The 16,479-nt window shown below is 34.4% G+C and overlaps 3 protein-coding genes and 1 long non-coding RNA gene across 7 annotated transcripts; 1 reads left to right on the top strand and 3 right to left on the bottom strand.

The window, feature by feature from the left end:
* Nucleotides 1–1,135: 1,135 nt before the first annotated feature.
* Nucleotides 1,136–9,729, bottom strand: VhaSFD (V-type proton ATPase subunit VhaSFD). 4 transcript variants are annotated; one of them, XM_089737082.1, is made up of 12 exons: nt 9,580–9,729; nt 8,174–8,197; nt 7,791–7,872; nt 7,541–7,721; nt 6,693–6,905; nt 5,233–5,430; nt 4,271–4,405; nt 3,768–3,953; nt 3,039–3,226; nt 2,414–2,602; nt 2,043–2,156; nt 1,136–1,679 (listed from the first exon to the last, which is right to left on the bottom strand). In XM_089737082.1, the coding sequence occupies exons 1-12, from the start codon at nt 9,626–9,628 to the stop codon at nt 1,604–1,606; spliced, it is 1,635 nt and encodes a 544-aa protein (XP_089593208.1). In that variant the 5' UTR covers nt 9,629–9,729; the 3' UTR covers nt 1,136–1,603. The 4 variants fall into 4 exon arrangements, with proteins under 4 accessions (XP_089593208.1, XP_028041492.2, XP_028041490.1 ...); XM_028185691.2 differs by lacking the exon at nt 5,233–5,430; XM_028185689.2 differs by lacking the exon at nt 9,580–9,729 and having other exon boundaries at nt 7,949–8,197.
* Nucleotides 9,730–9,739: 10 nt separating this feature from the next.
* On the top strand, nt 9,740–12,175 carry Tsen2 (tRNA splicing endonuclease subunit 2). The gene is made up of 3 exons (XM_089737099.1): nt 9,740–10,616; nt 10,895–11,019; nt 12,043–12,175. Exons 1-3 carry the CDS (start codon nt 9,806–9,808, stop codon nt 12,172–12,174), a joined length of 1,068 nt encoding a protein of 355 aa, XP_089593225.1. The 5' UTR covers nt 9,740–9,805; the 3' UTR covers nt 12,175.
* On the bottom strand, nt 12,165–12,821 carry Cmc1 (protein). Its single transcript, XM_028185694.2, has 2 exons — nt 12,604–12,821; nt 12,165–12,516 (listed from the first exon to the last, which is right to left on the bottom strand). Exons 1-2 carry the CDS (start codon nt 12,659–12,661, stop codon nt 12,218–12,220), a joined length of 357 nt encoding a protein of 118 aa, XP_028041495.2. The 5' UTR covers nt 12,662–12,821; the 3' UTR covers nt 12,165–12,217.
* Nucleotides 12,822–13,197: 376 nt separating this feature from the next.
* On the bottom strand, nt 13,198–16,404 carry LOC149503282 (uncharacterized). The gene is made up of 3 exons (XR_016325095.1): nt 16,300–16,404; nt 15,560–15,645; nt 13,198–13,414 (listed from the first exon to the last, which is right to left on the bottom strand). It is a non-coding gene; the product is annotated as an uncharacterized LOC149503282 (long non-coding RNA).
* Nucleotides 16,405–16,479: the final 75 nt, after the last annotated feature.

Here is a 16,479-nt window from a genome sequence, read left to right as displayed (position 1 = left end):
CAACGGTGTTCGAATCCCCCAGGCGGGTACTAATTTTTCTAATGAAATACGTACCTACCTACTTAACAAGTGTTCACGATTGACTTTCACGGTGAAGGAATAACATTGTGTAATAAAAATCAAGCCCGCAAAATTATAATTGGCATAATTACTGGTGGTAGGACCTCTTGTCAGTCCGCACGGGTTGGTGGTACCACCTGTTTCTGCCGCGTAGCAGTAATGCGTTTCGGTTTGAAGGGTGGGGCAGCCGTTGTAACTATACTGAGACCTTACAACTTATATCTCTCTTGCGTTGTAGATGTCTATGTGCTCCAGTAACCGTTAAGTGGTGGTATCAGGTGGGCTGTGAGCTCGTCCACCCATCTAAGCAATAAAATAAAAAAAGCTTGAAATTTTAAGTACCTACACTATTTATGAAGTGAAATGAACAGAAACTACACTATTTACTATGGAACGGCATTCGATAAAATTGATTAAAAATCAAATCAAAAGGTTGAGTTGAAATGAGATAAAGCATAGAGTCCTTACTAAAATTGTTGTGATTAAATCTGAGGTATCTGGGTTTCAATCGATTTTTTTCTCCCAACTGGCTAGCTTTTCGCTGGTAGTCTAATGGGCTATTCTAGCAACTTTTGGTAGGGTAGGTGAGTTTACAGGCTCAATATGAGAGAATTTGGTAACATTAGCAACATCAAGAACCGAATTCGGGAATAGCTGAATCTACCACCAAAACCACCGTGGGTTCCGTTTGAAGGCTGTGCTGTAACGGCTGAAAGGATAAACTTTACAATCGAGAGTTAGACCTTAATATCTCAAAGCCTTTAGGTCTCAAGATCTCAAGGAGCTTAGGTCTCAGGTCTCCTTACTTGCATAAATATAAAAACGTTACTATCAAGCAAAGTAGCCTACGGGCATGATTGTATCTATGGTCTCAGATAACCAGTAACAGCTTCATCAATCTACACCAATAAAACGTTTGCAAAGATGCCGCATGTCAGCGTAGCGTCGTTGAATTGTCGGCTTCTGAATTATGTTCATAGATTATACAATAACATAACTATCATGTCATAACTGAACTCACCCATGGTCAGAGAACTATGTGCTTGAAGTGAATCTTTGCAATAAAATACATATCTTCAACTAATATAAGAACTTTATTCACAATACTGTTTTAATTCACGTATCAACAAATGGCCACTATATAATATTTCTCTACTTAATTTACATCATTTACATGACCTTACGGAATGTGGTCTGGCATGAACAAAATCAAGGCCAAATGGCTACTAATGGATGTACAGTTTTGTGGTTCACATAATAAATAATATTTATCAAATCATAATTAAAACACAATTTTTATACATGTAATATACACAGTAATATTCTATCATATTTCTGAATGGCTGACACTAAAAGTGAAATACAATATTTACTTCAATTGATGTGTTTTTAATCAAGCAATCTACTCTTTATGTTTGATTAAGTTTTATGAACCATAATAGCATATAAGAATTGTTTATGAATTTGTAACAGCATTCTATCAATGTAACAATAGCAACAAATTATATAATTTTTTAATTTACAATGTTATGTCATATAAATTTTATGCCTTAGCTCCGACCACAGTGCCAGCCTGTTTGTCGATTTGTTCCTTCTCCAGTTGCTTGCCGAGATATTCCCTGAAAAAAAAAAGTAACTAATATACTATCTGACATTCACAAGAAAATTTCTATAGATTTTGTTTATATTATTTTCGTTATATGTCAGCTACTTAATTAATAAATACATAAATAGGAAAACAAATTTTTTTTTAATTAGTGCTTACAGTTAATTTTTGTCTTTTTTACTGATTTTTAATTTACATTATTTTTAACATCATCCCCACATTGAGTCATGAAGTTAGTTTCAGCGAAATGTATGACTGCTTCATAGTATAAAAATACAAGGCGGTGGTATTTTCTCTTTCAGAGTCAAAAAGGGCTCTACTGCAAGTACAGATACGGCGCAAATGTTATTTCTCAAAATGAGTACTGTATTCATACCAGTTGTGAACCATAAGTTTCTGCACGGCGAGCAAGGCTTCGTAACGTACATTCGGATCGTCGTGACTCAGGAGGTACATGACACGTTGTTTACCACCAAGTTGTTCGATGATGCTGTATAATGAAATATTTCGTTAACATTATAATATTTTACAGCGGAGGATCATTCATTGTGGCGGACTATGAGAGAGGCCTACATCCAGCAGTGGAGAGATACGGGCTGATGATGATGATGATGATGATGTTTTACGGCAACTTAAGAACATTAACTTCACATAAGTTATGAAAATAGACAATCCACGTTGAATAACTAAGCTTGGATTTCTTCTTGCTTTAGCTGGTGTATAAAAATTATTTTTATAGAAACGTACTGTTTGCCGCGCGGATAGTGGCGCACATATTCTCCGATGTCATAGCAAGCGACGGCGAGTACGACAGGGTCGCGGCTCTTCTCCAGCAAGTGCACCAGGGTGCGGAGCAGTTCCTGACCACGTTCGTTCAAACGAGCCGCGTTTTCGCGCCAGAACTTGGCCGATTTATGTACCGGGGACCATTCCAGGCTGGAAATTAAAGTATTGGTTTGTTATTTTCTAAACATAGTTCATTAGCGGCGCACCTGTATCTTTCGCATTCTTGATTTCCATTAGCATTGGGGACCACCCAGCATTAGATTTCTTTTTAATGCCCTTGTAGGCAGACGAGCACACGGCCCACCTGATGGTGAGTGGTTACCGTCGCCCATGGACTTCAGCAATGCCAGGGGCAAAACCAAGCCGCTGCCTACCTAAATGTGCCAATGCTCATCTGCTTATTAAAGATCTAAAAAAGGTGTGCATTTCACAGTGATAGAAGTTAAATCTTCATTCTCTCATCTCAAGTTATAAATATTTCTAGTGTCTTTTTCAGTTTCTTTTTTTTAGTCGGCAACAAATATCAGTAGTACCAGATTTTAAGAAAAATATTTAAATTCTATTTTAATTCATAAAGAAATCTTACCGGCCACTCTTTACTTCAGTAGCATACTGATCAAAAGAGCTAAGATCCTGTACGGAAGCTTGTAGACGTTCATTCAAATATTCCACATCATTCATAATGTCCTCATCATCAGAACGCTTCTGTTCAAGGATTGACAGTTGCTTCAGTACCTTGCACTGTACCATGGCAATGCAGTGCTCTTTGGCAACCTAAAAAACATAATGGTTGTTTTTCATGTAGCATTTTAAAAAAAAAAAAAAAAATGAATTTTACAAAATAAATGGAGTTGCTTTTATAAATGAGGATGAAGACTAAACAGTTTATCATAAAAAGCTAATACGTAGTTCAATTGGTGGACTTTAAATGGAAAAGTTAAAATTACACCTAAATATACTTTATTTTTTTACTTATTCCCTATGTTAACTTTATGAACTAGGGTTTTTTCTCCATATTTAGTTATTAATTTAGTCGAATTTTGATTTTCATTTAATAAATTATTTTATTTCATACTTTTTGTTATTTGATTATAAATAAATTAAATTCGTTTTTGTTCCTCTGGATTATAGAATACAACAATTAATAATTATTTTTCTTAAATTTTTTTTTTAAACCCTGTACTGAAATAAACATTCCCCTTTGGAAGTTAGGTAGGTTCATATTGGGAAACGATTTCACTACCAACTGTTTTCTTTTCAAAAGCGTTTTAATACACCCTGCATTTAAATATGTGTTTAATTTCAATAAAATTACCTGTTGATCTTCAGGTTTTTCAATTAAATTCCTGAACACTGCGAGCACAATACGCGTGACCTTCTCTTTAACGGAGTCGCTAAGGATATCAGCTAAGATTGGTATAACATTGAACTTGTTCATTTTTTCAGCCAATAGGGGATTGAATGTCAAAACCCAGAGACAAAATACAAGTTGGTATTGAACCTAGAAAGAAAATATAATTGTTATTATAGTTTGCTCATATTGCTAATTGATATAATGAATATTGAATGAAATATTTTTCGGTCACTTTGGACGTGACAAACTTATTATACTCTAGTTTATTATTATTAAGTGACTAAAATAAATAAAAATGTCGATGCCGAAGACAGTTCCTAGATTGTAAAAGCGGAATCAATATTTTATTTTAATAAAATAGTGATGGGCTTTCAGTTATTTAAATTGTAATATGGTAAGTGTTAAATATTTATTTAACACCCCAACAAATATTTGTAATATATTCTTTTTAAGAGGCAACTTACCTGGAAGTTCACTCTGGAGGCCAGAATCGACAGTAAGGTGGATATACCATCGACAGAGAGGAAAGCAAAGCGGTATTCATCGATACGCAGCATCATCTGCAGACACCGGGCCACAGACTGGATATAGTCGTTGTTCTGTTTAAAAACAAATTTAGCAATTTATTGATTGCTGATACACCATTTATTGTGTTTATTATTTTTAAGCAATAATCTGTAGTATAATAAATACCCTATATAGGTGTGAAAACCTATACATTTTTTTTTTAATACAATTTCATGATTCTCACATTAGATCATAGTTGATACAAATTTTACATTAATTTTACATAATTAATTTACATTTAATTCTTAATCATTTATTTACAACATTTACTCAAAGTAACATTTTTCTTTAATGGATTATGTATTCAATGAGTTCAGAGTAATTGAGTCACAAAGGATTTAAATTATAGCTTTGTAATGATTTGGCCGAAGTTATATGTGATGATATCATTTTGTATTTTTCATCCAGTGTAATGTAGCATATCATATATATTATGTTTCACTAAATATTAATCTGTTTATTTTTAAGATTCCCAATCAACTACTCCATTAATACAAATGTTTTGGAAAATTATAGAATCCTTAAATTAGTAAGTTAAAGCACATTTAAATTTTGCCTTCTTTTAAATATCACCAATTTAACTTTTATAAAATCATTTATGTGTACAACATTTATAATATGTGTTAGAAGAATTATACAATTTTTATGTTACATTTATTTTTATCACTAAATAGCATTTGTACAGACTCAAAATTAATAAGCTATAATATACACAAAATTATATAAGATTACGACATAACAATATAGTCATTCACAGTTATGTTAGGACACAACATTTTTACAGGCAGTTGTTAGTATTTTTTGTTACAAAATTTACACAAGGATATTGGCGCCGATATCTACATGTTACACAGAATACCTTATGCAGGCCAGGCGGCAAGTCCTCATGCGGTTTTAGCTCGTCAAAAGAGCTGTAAAGGCTCGAATATTTTTCATTTCCTGCATCAGAATGATGAGCCTTCTCCTTGTGATGTTTGTGTTTATCGGAGAACTTTTCTTTCTCATGCTCCAACATAACCTGCTCAGCATGCTCTAACTCAGCTGTCATTTCCTCGGCCTTCCCAGAAAACAAACCCTTTCAATGACATGTTGCCTACTTCCTCAAAGCCCCAACGATGATTGCTTGCTGGCGATGCTCACACCAATATATTACAAAATGGTACCCTTCAGATTCTCTCACCATCAGTGAGTAAATTTTAATGTCATCTACTCAACGCAAATGCTTTGTGCATACATGTATTTTTAGTAGAATATATTTTAGTTTAACATTAAGGTGACAGTTCCGCAATGAGAACGAAACCATATCAATTGATCAGTCTAATCACTAATCAGTCTACAAACCAATGTATGTATATTTATTAGAATACTTCTTTTAAACTAAAAGTTAATGCACCGTTTATTTATTAGCTGTTGTAATTTTAAGGACATACCTTTAGAGTATGCTAAATTTGATGAAATTTTAAAACTAGTATTTCTAATGCTCCGATTACCTATGTAAGTATGTATATATTTGTATTATTTCAAGTAGTTTTTCAACTTTCAATATCATTTATTCAATTGAGTACACATAAACTTCAAAATCAACAACTACAGGCCATACCTAATTAAACATTGAGTGCTGGAAAACAACCAGCCAATACATAAACCGAAAGACAACTGGATCCAATGTTTTAGTAACTGGAATCATCATCCGGTATCACTGTGAAACCGTGAAAAGCACACAACTCAACTTAATAGTTTAATCAATTTAACAATTGATTGTATGTCTGCGGTAGGCTTACTGGATATATTTATAAACTATGAAAAAAATTGAGAATATGGTGAAAGGTTCCGTTTAGACACATAAATGATTTTAGTCAATTTGGTATTGTTCTAAGCTTGCAATCTTTTCCATAGGTAATTTATGCATATTGAAAATAAAATTGAATTTAATTCTGATTGTACGACTGAAAAACAGTTCTCAAGATTCAAATGAATAGATTGGTGAGTTTGTGTTATTTATTGTCTTTATTTATAGTTTATGTTTTAATATAAATTTTGGGGACAGTCAAGTTAGTTCAGGAAAGGTTTAAGTGAATCTGTATTTTCTTATAATGAATTTTACTCTGTATTATCACAAGTGTAGATGATAATTGAATGTAAAGTTAAGTAGTATAATATAAAGTATAAGCATCTCAAGTAACAGTCAAAACAAAAAGAAAATGGCATGCACAAGACTCTCATGCAATTATGAAATAATTATTTAATTGTCTAGTTCCTGTTTAATTTTAATATATACTTTTTTTACATTATTAACCTTGAATGAAAGAGTTTGCTTACATTGGTCTTGAGTTGATCTTTAAGCCAGGAGAGATAGAAGTGCAAATCACTTTTGTCCATCAGCTGCGGATGCCAGCAAGCTAGCTTGGCAATGATGCGAGCAGTCATGTGCTGGACAAATTCATCCTGACGGTTCAGCAAATTCAGGAAGGGCTGCCAAACGTTGCCAGAGAATTTCGTCTCACGAAATATCTTCACCCTCGATTTATCTTCCTGTAGATGTTTTTGAGTTAAATCTTTATTTAAATAGTAATTAGGAAATAAAAATTGTTAGTCGAAACTGGGGAAGATAGGTTAGCTCAGGATTCCATAAGTATTCTTATAAAGATCCAAGAGCATGGCAATTCTTGGAGTTGATATGTTAGGCAATGTTTAGTATCTGACTTTATTATTAGTCTACAGAGTTGGACATGCCCAATGTATAATTTGGGAAAAGTGGTAATGGAAACCAATAGATGTTACAATATGAATACCATCACCCACCATAATACATGAGGCCAGTCTCATTTTTATTTTTTATAATGGAATAAGCTAATCATTTAATAACTAATAATACCAATTATATTTTTGATAGTTAATTTAAACAGGTACTCTAATAATATATTTTCTTCTGTTTGTTCCTGTCCAAAAAATGTAAATAATCAGAGGAAAAATACATTTATGAACTAGTACCACCATCCAAAACACCATCATCACAAATAGCTTTTAACAAAAAGAATACCAATCAATTTAAAAAGTGATACTGTATTACTTTACTCTAAAACATTATGTTTTAATGTCATGTTTATGGAACCTATTTGGATTCTATAAAGGTGTTTTATAATATGGCTTTGAATTATCTTACTTACAGAAAGAATGTCATCAATGAGCACAAGAATGTATTGAATGGTGTGGTCCTTGCTGATATGCGTCAGGAGGTTGAGAAAAACTTCGGCACAGGCATCAGGATTTTTGTCAGGCAGATCTTTTTGGCCGCGCTGGTCTAAGTTCACGATAAAATCGTGATCGCGCTGAGTGATCATCTGCGACCTAACAGATATTACATTTTATACCAGTTCACAATGTAATTTGACAGAGACCACAAGAATCAATACTCACTGCAGATATGACTGCCAGTTAATCTGAGTTTGGCGTATCTCACTTGCCCGGATCTGTAGGACGCTGGTGGCCGCAATCATGTCTGAAATATTTACCATTTGCCAAGTTTTACCGAGATGACAATTTTTGTATTGTATAGTTTTCCAGGCTGAACTTACCGATTTTTTCGTCACCTAGCGTTGGAATTAACTGACTAACATTTTCCTCGCTAACATTAGCCATTTTGGCCAAATATATTATCGATTAAATGTTCTAAAACTGAGAAAAACTTCAATATCTGTGTTTTTTTAGAAAAACAGACAATCCGACACTGCTCAGGTGAGAGGTCTTGTGACTGTAGGAAATGAAGTTAGTAGTTAATCTTTACAAGTAATCATTCTTACCTTCCCTTACAAACACCTTTGTGGCTGGAAAGAAAGAGACAGTAGTATAAGAAATACGGTTGTCGTCTCTGCATTTTTACAAAACTGCAACTTTTGCCAAGAAATGTCAATTTTTTTTTTGGTTAGTCCGCGGGACGTTGAATTCTACTGACTAATGTAAGCGGAGCACCAATAAAGAATGTTTCAAAATCGGGATTTTTTCCCTTTTGAGAGCTTTTACTGCGAGCGCTGCGGAAACGGTTAAAGTTTCGCTAAAATAATGTATGAGAGAATTGTTCCCCTTTAATAGATCTAAAAAAAAGTCTGCGACAGCATAAGTCTATATGTTAAGGTTGGCTCTCTATAGCGTTTTTTATGCTAACCAAATTTGTTCTAAAATAAAGCATTATTTGTGAAGGTGTTCTTACAAAGATGATATTCTACGTAAATGAAGAGGCGGGTAAAATTTAGCGTTATGCCAAAGTAACTATTCCATGCGGACGAAGTCGCGGGCAAAAGTTAGTGTATTATATGTTTCACTTATTGCTGGATTGCTAGTTAGTTTGACTTCTTATTGAATTATTAACCCTCAGACACAGCCCACTGAGTTTCTCGCCGGTTTTTGGGTCGGTCAGTGGTTCAGTGAGTCGCGTTTCCGATCCGGTGGTAGATTCTGCGAAGCACGGCTCCTGCTAGGGTTCGTGTTAGCAACTTCGTCAGGTTTGAACCCCGTGAGCTCACCTACTAGTTAAGGTTCCGCTGAAATAGCCTCTCGAGGCTATCAGCTTAGGTAGGAATAAAAAAAAATTGAATTATTAAAACGGGTGGTGGCATTCACGTTGTAATTTGCATTTAGTAACCCTTTATCTTAAGTGGGCCATGAGTTCCTTCAACGATATACGCAATGAGTTGCTAAATTAACTTAATTAAACGGGTATAGAGAAATAGTTCATTTAAACATATATGTAACGGTGCTTTGACTGTATAGACTATGTTTCCTTTACTTCTCCAAAACAAAATCGTATGGTTCAGGGTCCCTTCAAAATGTTTTGAATCCCAATCATTCCTAATGACCATATTTAACCTTTGTTTTATGTTTGAATTGAATGACTTAACTTACATTAAAGCAAGAAAAGCTTTGGTTAAAAGTTAGTAAAAAATAAATAAAGATTTGGCTAAAAGACTAGATTCCATGTCATATAAATAAAAACAAGAATTTTAAATATATCTATTCTATTATGTACATATAATTAATAATTAAAATAATACCTAAGGCTACTTAAATCAATATCAATATCAAAGGTATGTATGTGTGTGTGTACTACAACAACCGATTATAAATAAATTTTAATTGAATTTATCATAGATTAAACACATAATATATTTACATAAATAAAGTCAAATGTGCAAGATTGATTTTTACTCACAGTTGAACTTTTCCTCTTGGTTTTCTCGCCGTTTAACATGAGAACTCATAACGAAATAAAAAAAAATTATAAATACAAAATACTACTTTGGCTTTCCTATCAATTACTTTAGTTACATATTATAATGTTAAAAAAATTGTTGTAGAAACATATTTTGCGTTATTGACGCGTGGAATCGTGACATTCGGCTGTAAATAAAATTTGGGAACTGGCCAGTTCTTTTGTCATGACTACTTTACAATCAGAAAATTGTCAAACTAATGACTTAAATGACTTATTTCCGATGTCTATTGAATCGTTGCGGTTTCCATTAGATAACTCGATACAAATTATATTTACTGGGTACTACAATGGTTACAATGTTGAAGTAAGGTCACCTGAAGAAATTACTCTTTTGTATCACATGGGCTGTTTTGGGAAGGGATCTGCCTCGAGGTCACGACCCGCACTTGTAAACAGTGATCGTTATCCAGAAATAATAAGGAAAAGGCAATATTTACAAAGGAACAATTGGTACAAAAAATTTGGTGATAGTGGATGTACACTGGTTTCAAGTACTCTTTTGAAAGAATTAGATGAGTTGACGGCCAAAATTGTCAGTGATGGTGAAAAGTTAAAGAAAAAAGACATAATAGATCTAGTATCCAGTGATGAAGAGTTTAGTCATGATGATGTAGACACAGAGAATGCTGTCAATCAATCTTTTTCTAGTAGCGAAAAAGATGAAATTACAGTAGTAATACCGAATAGTGATTCTGAAGAAGAAAATTATTTTGCGGCACTAAAGCCACAATGCTGTGTAAATAAAATTAAAATACAAGAAAAATTAATATTAACTCCAGAAGAAGCATTCTTCTTAGCTTATGGACTTGGAAGTTTACAAGTAGTATACAATAATAATATTTTAAATTTAGAACAGTGTTGGACATTACTTTGTTCTAATGATAGACATTTTGTGGACAGATATGTAGTTTATCATTATTTTAGATCAAAAGGATATGTTGTGAAACCAGGGATCAAGTTTGGAGGAGACTTTTGTAAGAATTTTTGTTTATACTGGATATTACCCAAACATCACTTGACAAGCCAATGTAGTCACAAATCTGACCACAAATCTTAAAACTAATATTTTATTCATAATTTTTACTCATTTAATTTAATAAAGGATTAACTTAAAGTAAATATTTGCATCAATGTTCTTTATCATCTAAAAAAAATTTGTTCACTAATTATTCATACTTTGAATTATTTTCATGTAATAGGATAGGTATCTTCAGTTGAATTAATTGGTTTATTTAATATTTATTGGTTGCAGTACTGTATAAAGATGGCCCTGGCATAAGACATGCAGACTATATCATTGTTATAAAGTCTGATACAAAACAAGACGACTTAATTACTATTCTCGGTCATGTAAGAGTAGCCACAACTACTGTTAAGGTAAAAAGTATTTTGTTTGTATATATATTTTTGTAAGAATTAAATTGCCAAGTTCCCAATGAATTCATTATGGTGCTTTTTAATATTGGATATTTGCTTGTAGCAGCGATTCTAGTATAGTGGTACAAATTCCTGTACGTGTACTAACAGCAAGACAAAGCCCACAGTTTCTCGCCAGATCTTCCCAGTGGGTCGCAATTCTGAACCGGTGATAGATTCTGTGAAGCACTGTTCTTGCTAGGGCTAGTGTTAGCAAATTCTCTCAGGTTGAGCCCATGAGCTCACCTAGCCGTCTGGGCGTAGCTGGAATAGCCTCTTAAGAGATCAGCAAATAGGAAAAAAAAAGCGGCTCAAGATTCACATATAATACAAGACTAGGCCAAAGGCTAGTACTGCTCTTTTAAAAAAACAAAAAAATTTTAGAATAAAATATTTTTTTGTCTTTACACACTTTTTCCAATTCAGTAGATTTTCTCCAACACTATATTATTTTACTATACAGTCCATTCCTTCATTATTATCTTTACATTGACTAGTAGGTGATCAGCTGCTTGGTCTTGATGTAATAATACTTAATCTAAAAAATGGCCCCTTATGTTAGGGGTATAAGGTATTTACTCTAGTATATTTAAATAATATTCACCGTTGTATGTTTTGCTTTCTTGGGGATATCAAACTTGAACTTTATTTTCCATTATAACATGGAAGAAAAACATGGTGTATGCCAAGTATGTCTTTTGCATTTACAATCAGCTACAAACATGGCCAAAAGAGTTACATCTTGTTTATAAAAACAACATAACTTTAGTACTTCATATTCAATCATTCATTTATAACAACAGCAATATAATTAATTAGTCAAGATGGATTCTTCTGAGTTTGTCATAAAATTTATAATGCTTTATATTAAAGACTTTATACACTGTGGATTTCTAGCACCTCTGTTAAAATTCATAAACTTAGTTATTTGTTTTAATGATTACGTAAATATTTTGGAAAAGTAATTGTCAGGTTATTTTTCAGGAAATATTGTTGGTTGAAGTTTTGAAACCTAATGGAGTAACCTCGAAACTACCAGAAAGTCTACATTTATACCATGTTAAGGAGGTATTATTGACAAGAAACATTCCAATGACAATAAATAATGATGATTAAATATTTTATTTTTATTAACACTAACTACTATTATGAGTTTAAATTATGCTCTTCTTATAGCTTTCTTAACTCCTGTTCTTCTATATTCACTTCTTTCTTTCAAATATTCCTCAGTGCATATCTTTTTGAATTCTTCATTATTGTACCAATTTGATAGACAATCCTTTAAAGCTGCATTGGGTGATCTGCATTTAACCACCATTAATAATGAAGCATCTTTGCAACATTTTTCAAATTGAGCTACTTCTTCAATGCATTTTTCTTGTTTAGCCTTTTCTCTGATAAGTTTTGGTATCATAACATCTATTTCAACTTTTCTGAGACTTCTATCATCAGGATCGCCTGTAATTATAGATTAAGATTCAGTTATGATGGGTGTTTTCATATAGGCTTTTTATCAGACCAGCATTTATACAAATTATAAAATACCTAGGCCTTTTGGACCAGCCGAAAAAGTTGGCGGTAACACAGATTTTTCTGCCGCCATTACTGACAGCAACTATTTGTGTAAAATTGTATACGGTAACGGAAAAGTAATTGATTTTAATTTTTTCGTATTAGGCAGATTGTAGACACCTTTTTACCTTATTTACATTATAGCATGTTAAAAAAATTTATGTGACGGCAGACTGACAAGTGACCAGTGTGACCAGATTTCGTCTGACGAATCTACTGCTTGTGGAGGTTAAAATCTACTGAATTCTACCAAAAGAGAACGAGAAATACTAAAAATCAATTATACTTTTTTTTTTGCTGTCGTGTTACAACGTAAAAACATGAATGTTTCCTTGATCAAACAATAGAATAATAATAATAACAAAGAAACCACCATTAATTCAAGAGACCAATGTTCTTTTTTTTTATTAAATTCAAAATAAAAAATAATAATAATAAAATGAAACTTAAACTTAAAATTCTTCGTCTTTATGTTGGGTAACATTTTCATAAAGTTGTTTTGAATCCATCAACATGATAATACTTCTGTCAGGATCAAATGTGCGACATCCTCCTACCAACTGTCGTAGCCCCTCTTTTCCATGCATTATTGCAGCAACATTCATAATATTAAATCAATTTCGATCTTGATTTTAAACCTATTAATATTAGAAAATATTCTTTCTATTTTGGCGTTTGACAAAGGTAGTATCGTCATTTGCTTCACAATTCGGGACAAATTGCTATACCTTGGCTTGCTATTCGCATCACAGATTTGGCTGACATCACTCCAAAATTTATCCACCTAAAAGATTCAGACGTCGAACAAGAAGTTGACAACAAATTAGACACGGAAACATCTAACTTTAATTATATTCTTTGTCAACAATTTGGTTTTTTTTTTTTTTTTCCTCCTACCTAATCTGAGAGCCTTGAGAGGCTATTTCAGCGTAACCCTAACGTTTGTAGGTGAGCTCACGGGGCTCAAACCTGACGACGATGCTAACACGAACCCTAGCAAGAGCCGTGCTTCGCAGAATCTACCACCGGATCGGAAACGCGACCCACTGAGAAGATCCGGCGAGAAACTCAGTGGGCTGTGTCTGGGAGTTCATTTACTCGTCGAGCCCTTCGTCGCAAGCGACGGGTTCGACAAGAACGGTGACCGGTGCTTGAAGTACCTAGAAGCACCGTTAGTGGATCGGGAGGATCCGAGATGACGTGTTTTGGGCGACGTCGACTGCTTTCCATTCTGTCCGCAGGATCGGGAACGTAGTTACCGGCGGCCACGATGAGAGGGTTCTCGTGTCGTGCCGCTTTATCGAAGTGGCGCATCGATGCCGACTGGAGATACTTGCTGATGGACTCTAAGTCCAGGTCGTCATGGAGGTCGACGTTCCTGACGAACCACGAGGCTCCGACGGCTATCCTGCAAAAACGGGATTGAATAATTTGGAAGGATTTTAAGTGAGTGCGGGCCGCGTGAGCGAACACTACACTTGCATAGGTCATGACGGGGCGTATGCAAGTTTTGTAGTGTCACCTTATTTCTAAGGGACATTTTACTTCGCCTACATATCATCGGGTAGAGACGTCCTAGAATGAAGGCGGCACGGTCGCGTACCGTCTTGATGTGGGGGCGGAATGTCATCCTACTGTCGAGGGTGATGCCTAAATATTTGACCTTTGGGGCCCACGGTATGGGCTGGTCGAACATCACCACACTTTGCCTGTTTTCTGTTACAACTACAAGGATATCGCGATGAATGGGACATCGCGATATCCTTGTGTATATTTATGTTTCATTTTAAGCTCCCGAAATATCCCGAATGTATCCAAAATGCCAAAAAAGTACTAGATTACGTGAAAAGAGCGAATTCTACTAAAATATACCAAATAATTTTTACATACTAAATTCGGTTGCCAATACCTCAGAATCTACCAAAAAAGTAGAAATCTACTAAATCTGGTCACGCTGCAAGTGACAGTACCGTATTGAATGACATTATTGACGCATTTGTGTTTACTTTTCCTATACTGGAAAGGCGAATGAATCATACCAAATGCTCTTGTCTGTCTTTTATCTATACTAATATTATAAAGAGGAAAGATTTGTTTGTTTGTTTGTTTCGAATAGGCTCCGAAAATACTGGACCGATTTGAAAAATTTTTTTTCCATTAGAAGCCAACATTGTCCCTGATGAACATAGGCTACTTTTTTTTTAATTTTTTTTTTGGTTTCATGTGTGTTTTAATGTTTCCGAAGCGAAGCGAGGGCGGGTCGCTATCTATACTAATATTATAAAGAGGAAAGATTTGTTTGTTTGTTTGTTTCGAATAGGCTCCGAAACTACTGGACCGATTTGAAAAAATCTTTTTCCATTAGAAGCCGACATTGTCCCTGATGAACATAGGCTACTTTTTTTTTTTTTTTTTATTTTTTTTTTTGGTTTCATGTGTGTTTTAATGTTTCCGAAGCGAAGCGAGGGCGGGTCGCTATCTATATCTATACTAATATTATAAAGAGGAAAGATTAGTTTGTTTGTTTGTTTCGAATAGGCTCCGAAACTACTGGACCGATTTGAAAAATTCTTTTTCCATTAGAAGCCGACATTGTCCCTGATGAACATAGGCTACTTTTTTTTATTTTATTTTTTTGGTTTCATGTGTGTTTTAATGTTTCCGAAGCGAAGCGAGGGCGGGTCGCTATCTATATCTATACTAATATTATAAAGAGGAAAGATTTGTTTGTTTGTTTGTTTCGAATAGGCTCCGAAACTACTGGACCGATTTGAAAAATTCTTTTTCCATTAGAAGCCGACATTGTCCCTGATGAACATAGGCTACTTTTTTTTTATTTTATTTTTTTGGTTTCATGTGTGTTTTAATGTTTCCGAAGCGAAGCGAGGGCGGGTCGCTAGTTATTTTATAAAAGGCAAAATGAATTTACCTTACGGTAATTGTAACAAACATGCCATTGGCGTCACCCTTTTCAGAAGGTTCCTCGTGGCTGTGCTCATTAAACATGTCAAGACTCTGAAATAACGTGACGTTTTATAATTTTTTTATTGCCCTCGTAGGCAGACCAGCATACGGTCCACCTGATGATGAGTCGTTACCATCACCCATGGATGTCAGCAATATCAGGGGCAGAGGCAAGCCGCTTTCTACCGTTAAGTACTCTACACAAGCCTCGTTTGAAGAAGGACATGTCATACCACTCGGAAAACATTTAGAAGGGAGCTCATTCCAAAGCCGGATGGTATATGGCAAAAAAATGTCTAGAAGCGCAATGTGGATGAATTTTACTCCGGTGGTAGGTGGTAAAAACAAGATGATGGGATCACCTCAAACAATTTCTCAGAGCACTTCCCATGGAACATACAAAATACAGAGAGAACCGAACGTTCGAAGGAAAGTTCCAGGAGTCAGAAGTTCTAAACGATCATTAGATTAGATTTTAGGTGTTTGTGTATTCATTGAAAAACCCAGTATTATATGCAGAACTACGGAAAGACAGCGTCACTATCGACTATGTCCCTAAAATAAAGATTAAAATAAAAAGTAGGATAAAGTGAACTGGAGCTTAGTAAAATGAAGTTTTGCCAATCTAAAAGCCGAATGATCATGATTACAGAATGAATATACCGAGATTTTAACGATTTTAGAAAAATAGATACAGATACCTACTTCTTTCCTATTCATTCCAAATTAGACCTTTGCCCGTTTAATTGACACATCTCCGGTCATCGTTCTCGTCGAACCCGTCGCTTGCGACGAAGGGCTCCAGTAAATTAATCCACAGACACAGCTCACTGAGTTTCTCGCCGGATCTTCTCAGTGGGTCGCGTTTCCGATCCAGTGGTAGAT

Source organism: Bombyx mandarina, chromosome 03 (assembly GCF_030267445.1).
Source record: "Bombyx mandarina strain Sakado chromosome 03, ASM3026744v2".
NCBI classification, from domain to species: domain Eukaryota; kingdom Metazoa; phylum Arthropoda; class Insecta; order Lepidoptera; family Bombycidae; genus Bombyx; species Bombyx mandarina.
The sequence above is the reverse complement of the archived record's forward strand: the minus strand, read 5'-3'. Positions and strand labels throughout refer to the sequence as shown.

Bases quoted from the DNA above. Each gene is read 5' to 3' on its own strand.
- Tsen2 (XM_089737099.1), top strand. From the start codon at position 9,806: ATGACTACTTTACAATCAGAAAATTGTCAAACTAATGACTTAAATGAC. The intron at 10,617-10,894 runs GTAAGAATTTTT...TATTGGTTGCAG, and splicing joins CAAGTTTGGAGGAGACTTTT to TACTGTATAAAGATGGCCCT. The intron at 11,020-12,042 runs GTAAAAAGTATT...GTTATTTTTCAG, and splicing joins TAGCCACAACTACTGTTAAG to GAAATATTGTTGGTTGAAGT.
- Cmc1 (XM_028185694.2), bottom strand. From the start codon at position 12,661: ATGGCGGCAGAAAAATCTGTGTTACCGCCAACTTTTTCGGCTGGTCCA. The intron at 12,517-12,603 runs GTATTTTATAAT...CTATAATTACAG, and splicing joins GGCTGGTCCAAAAGGCCTAG to GCGATCCTGATGATAGAAGT.
- VhaSFD (XM_089737082.1), bottom strand. From the start codon at position 9,628: ATGAGTTCTCATGTTAAACGGCGAGAAAACCAAGAGGAAAAGTTCAAC. The intron at 7,722-7,790 runs GTGAGTATTGAT...AATATCTGTTAG, and splicing joins AACTGGCAGTCATATCTGCA to GTCGCAGATGATCACTCAGC. The intron at 6,906-7,540 runs GTAAGTAAGATA...AAACATCTACAG, and splicing joins TCATTGATGACATTCTTTCT to GAAGATAAATCGAGGGTGAA.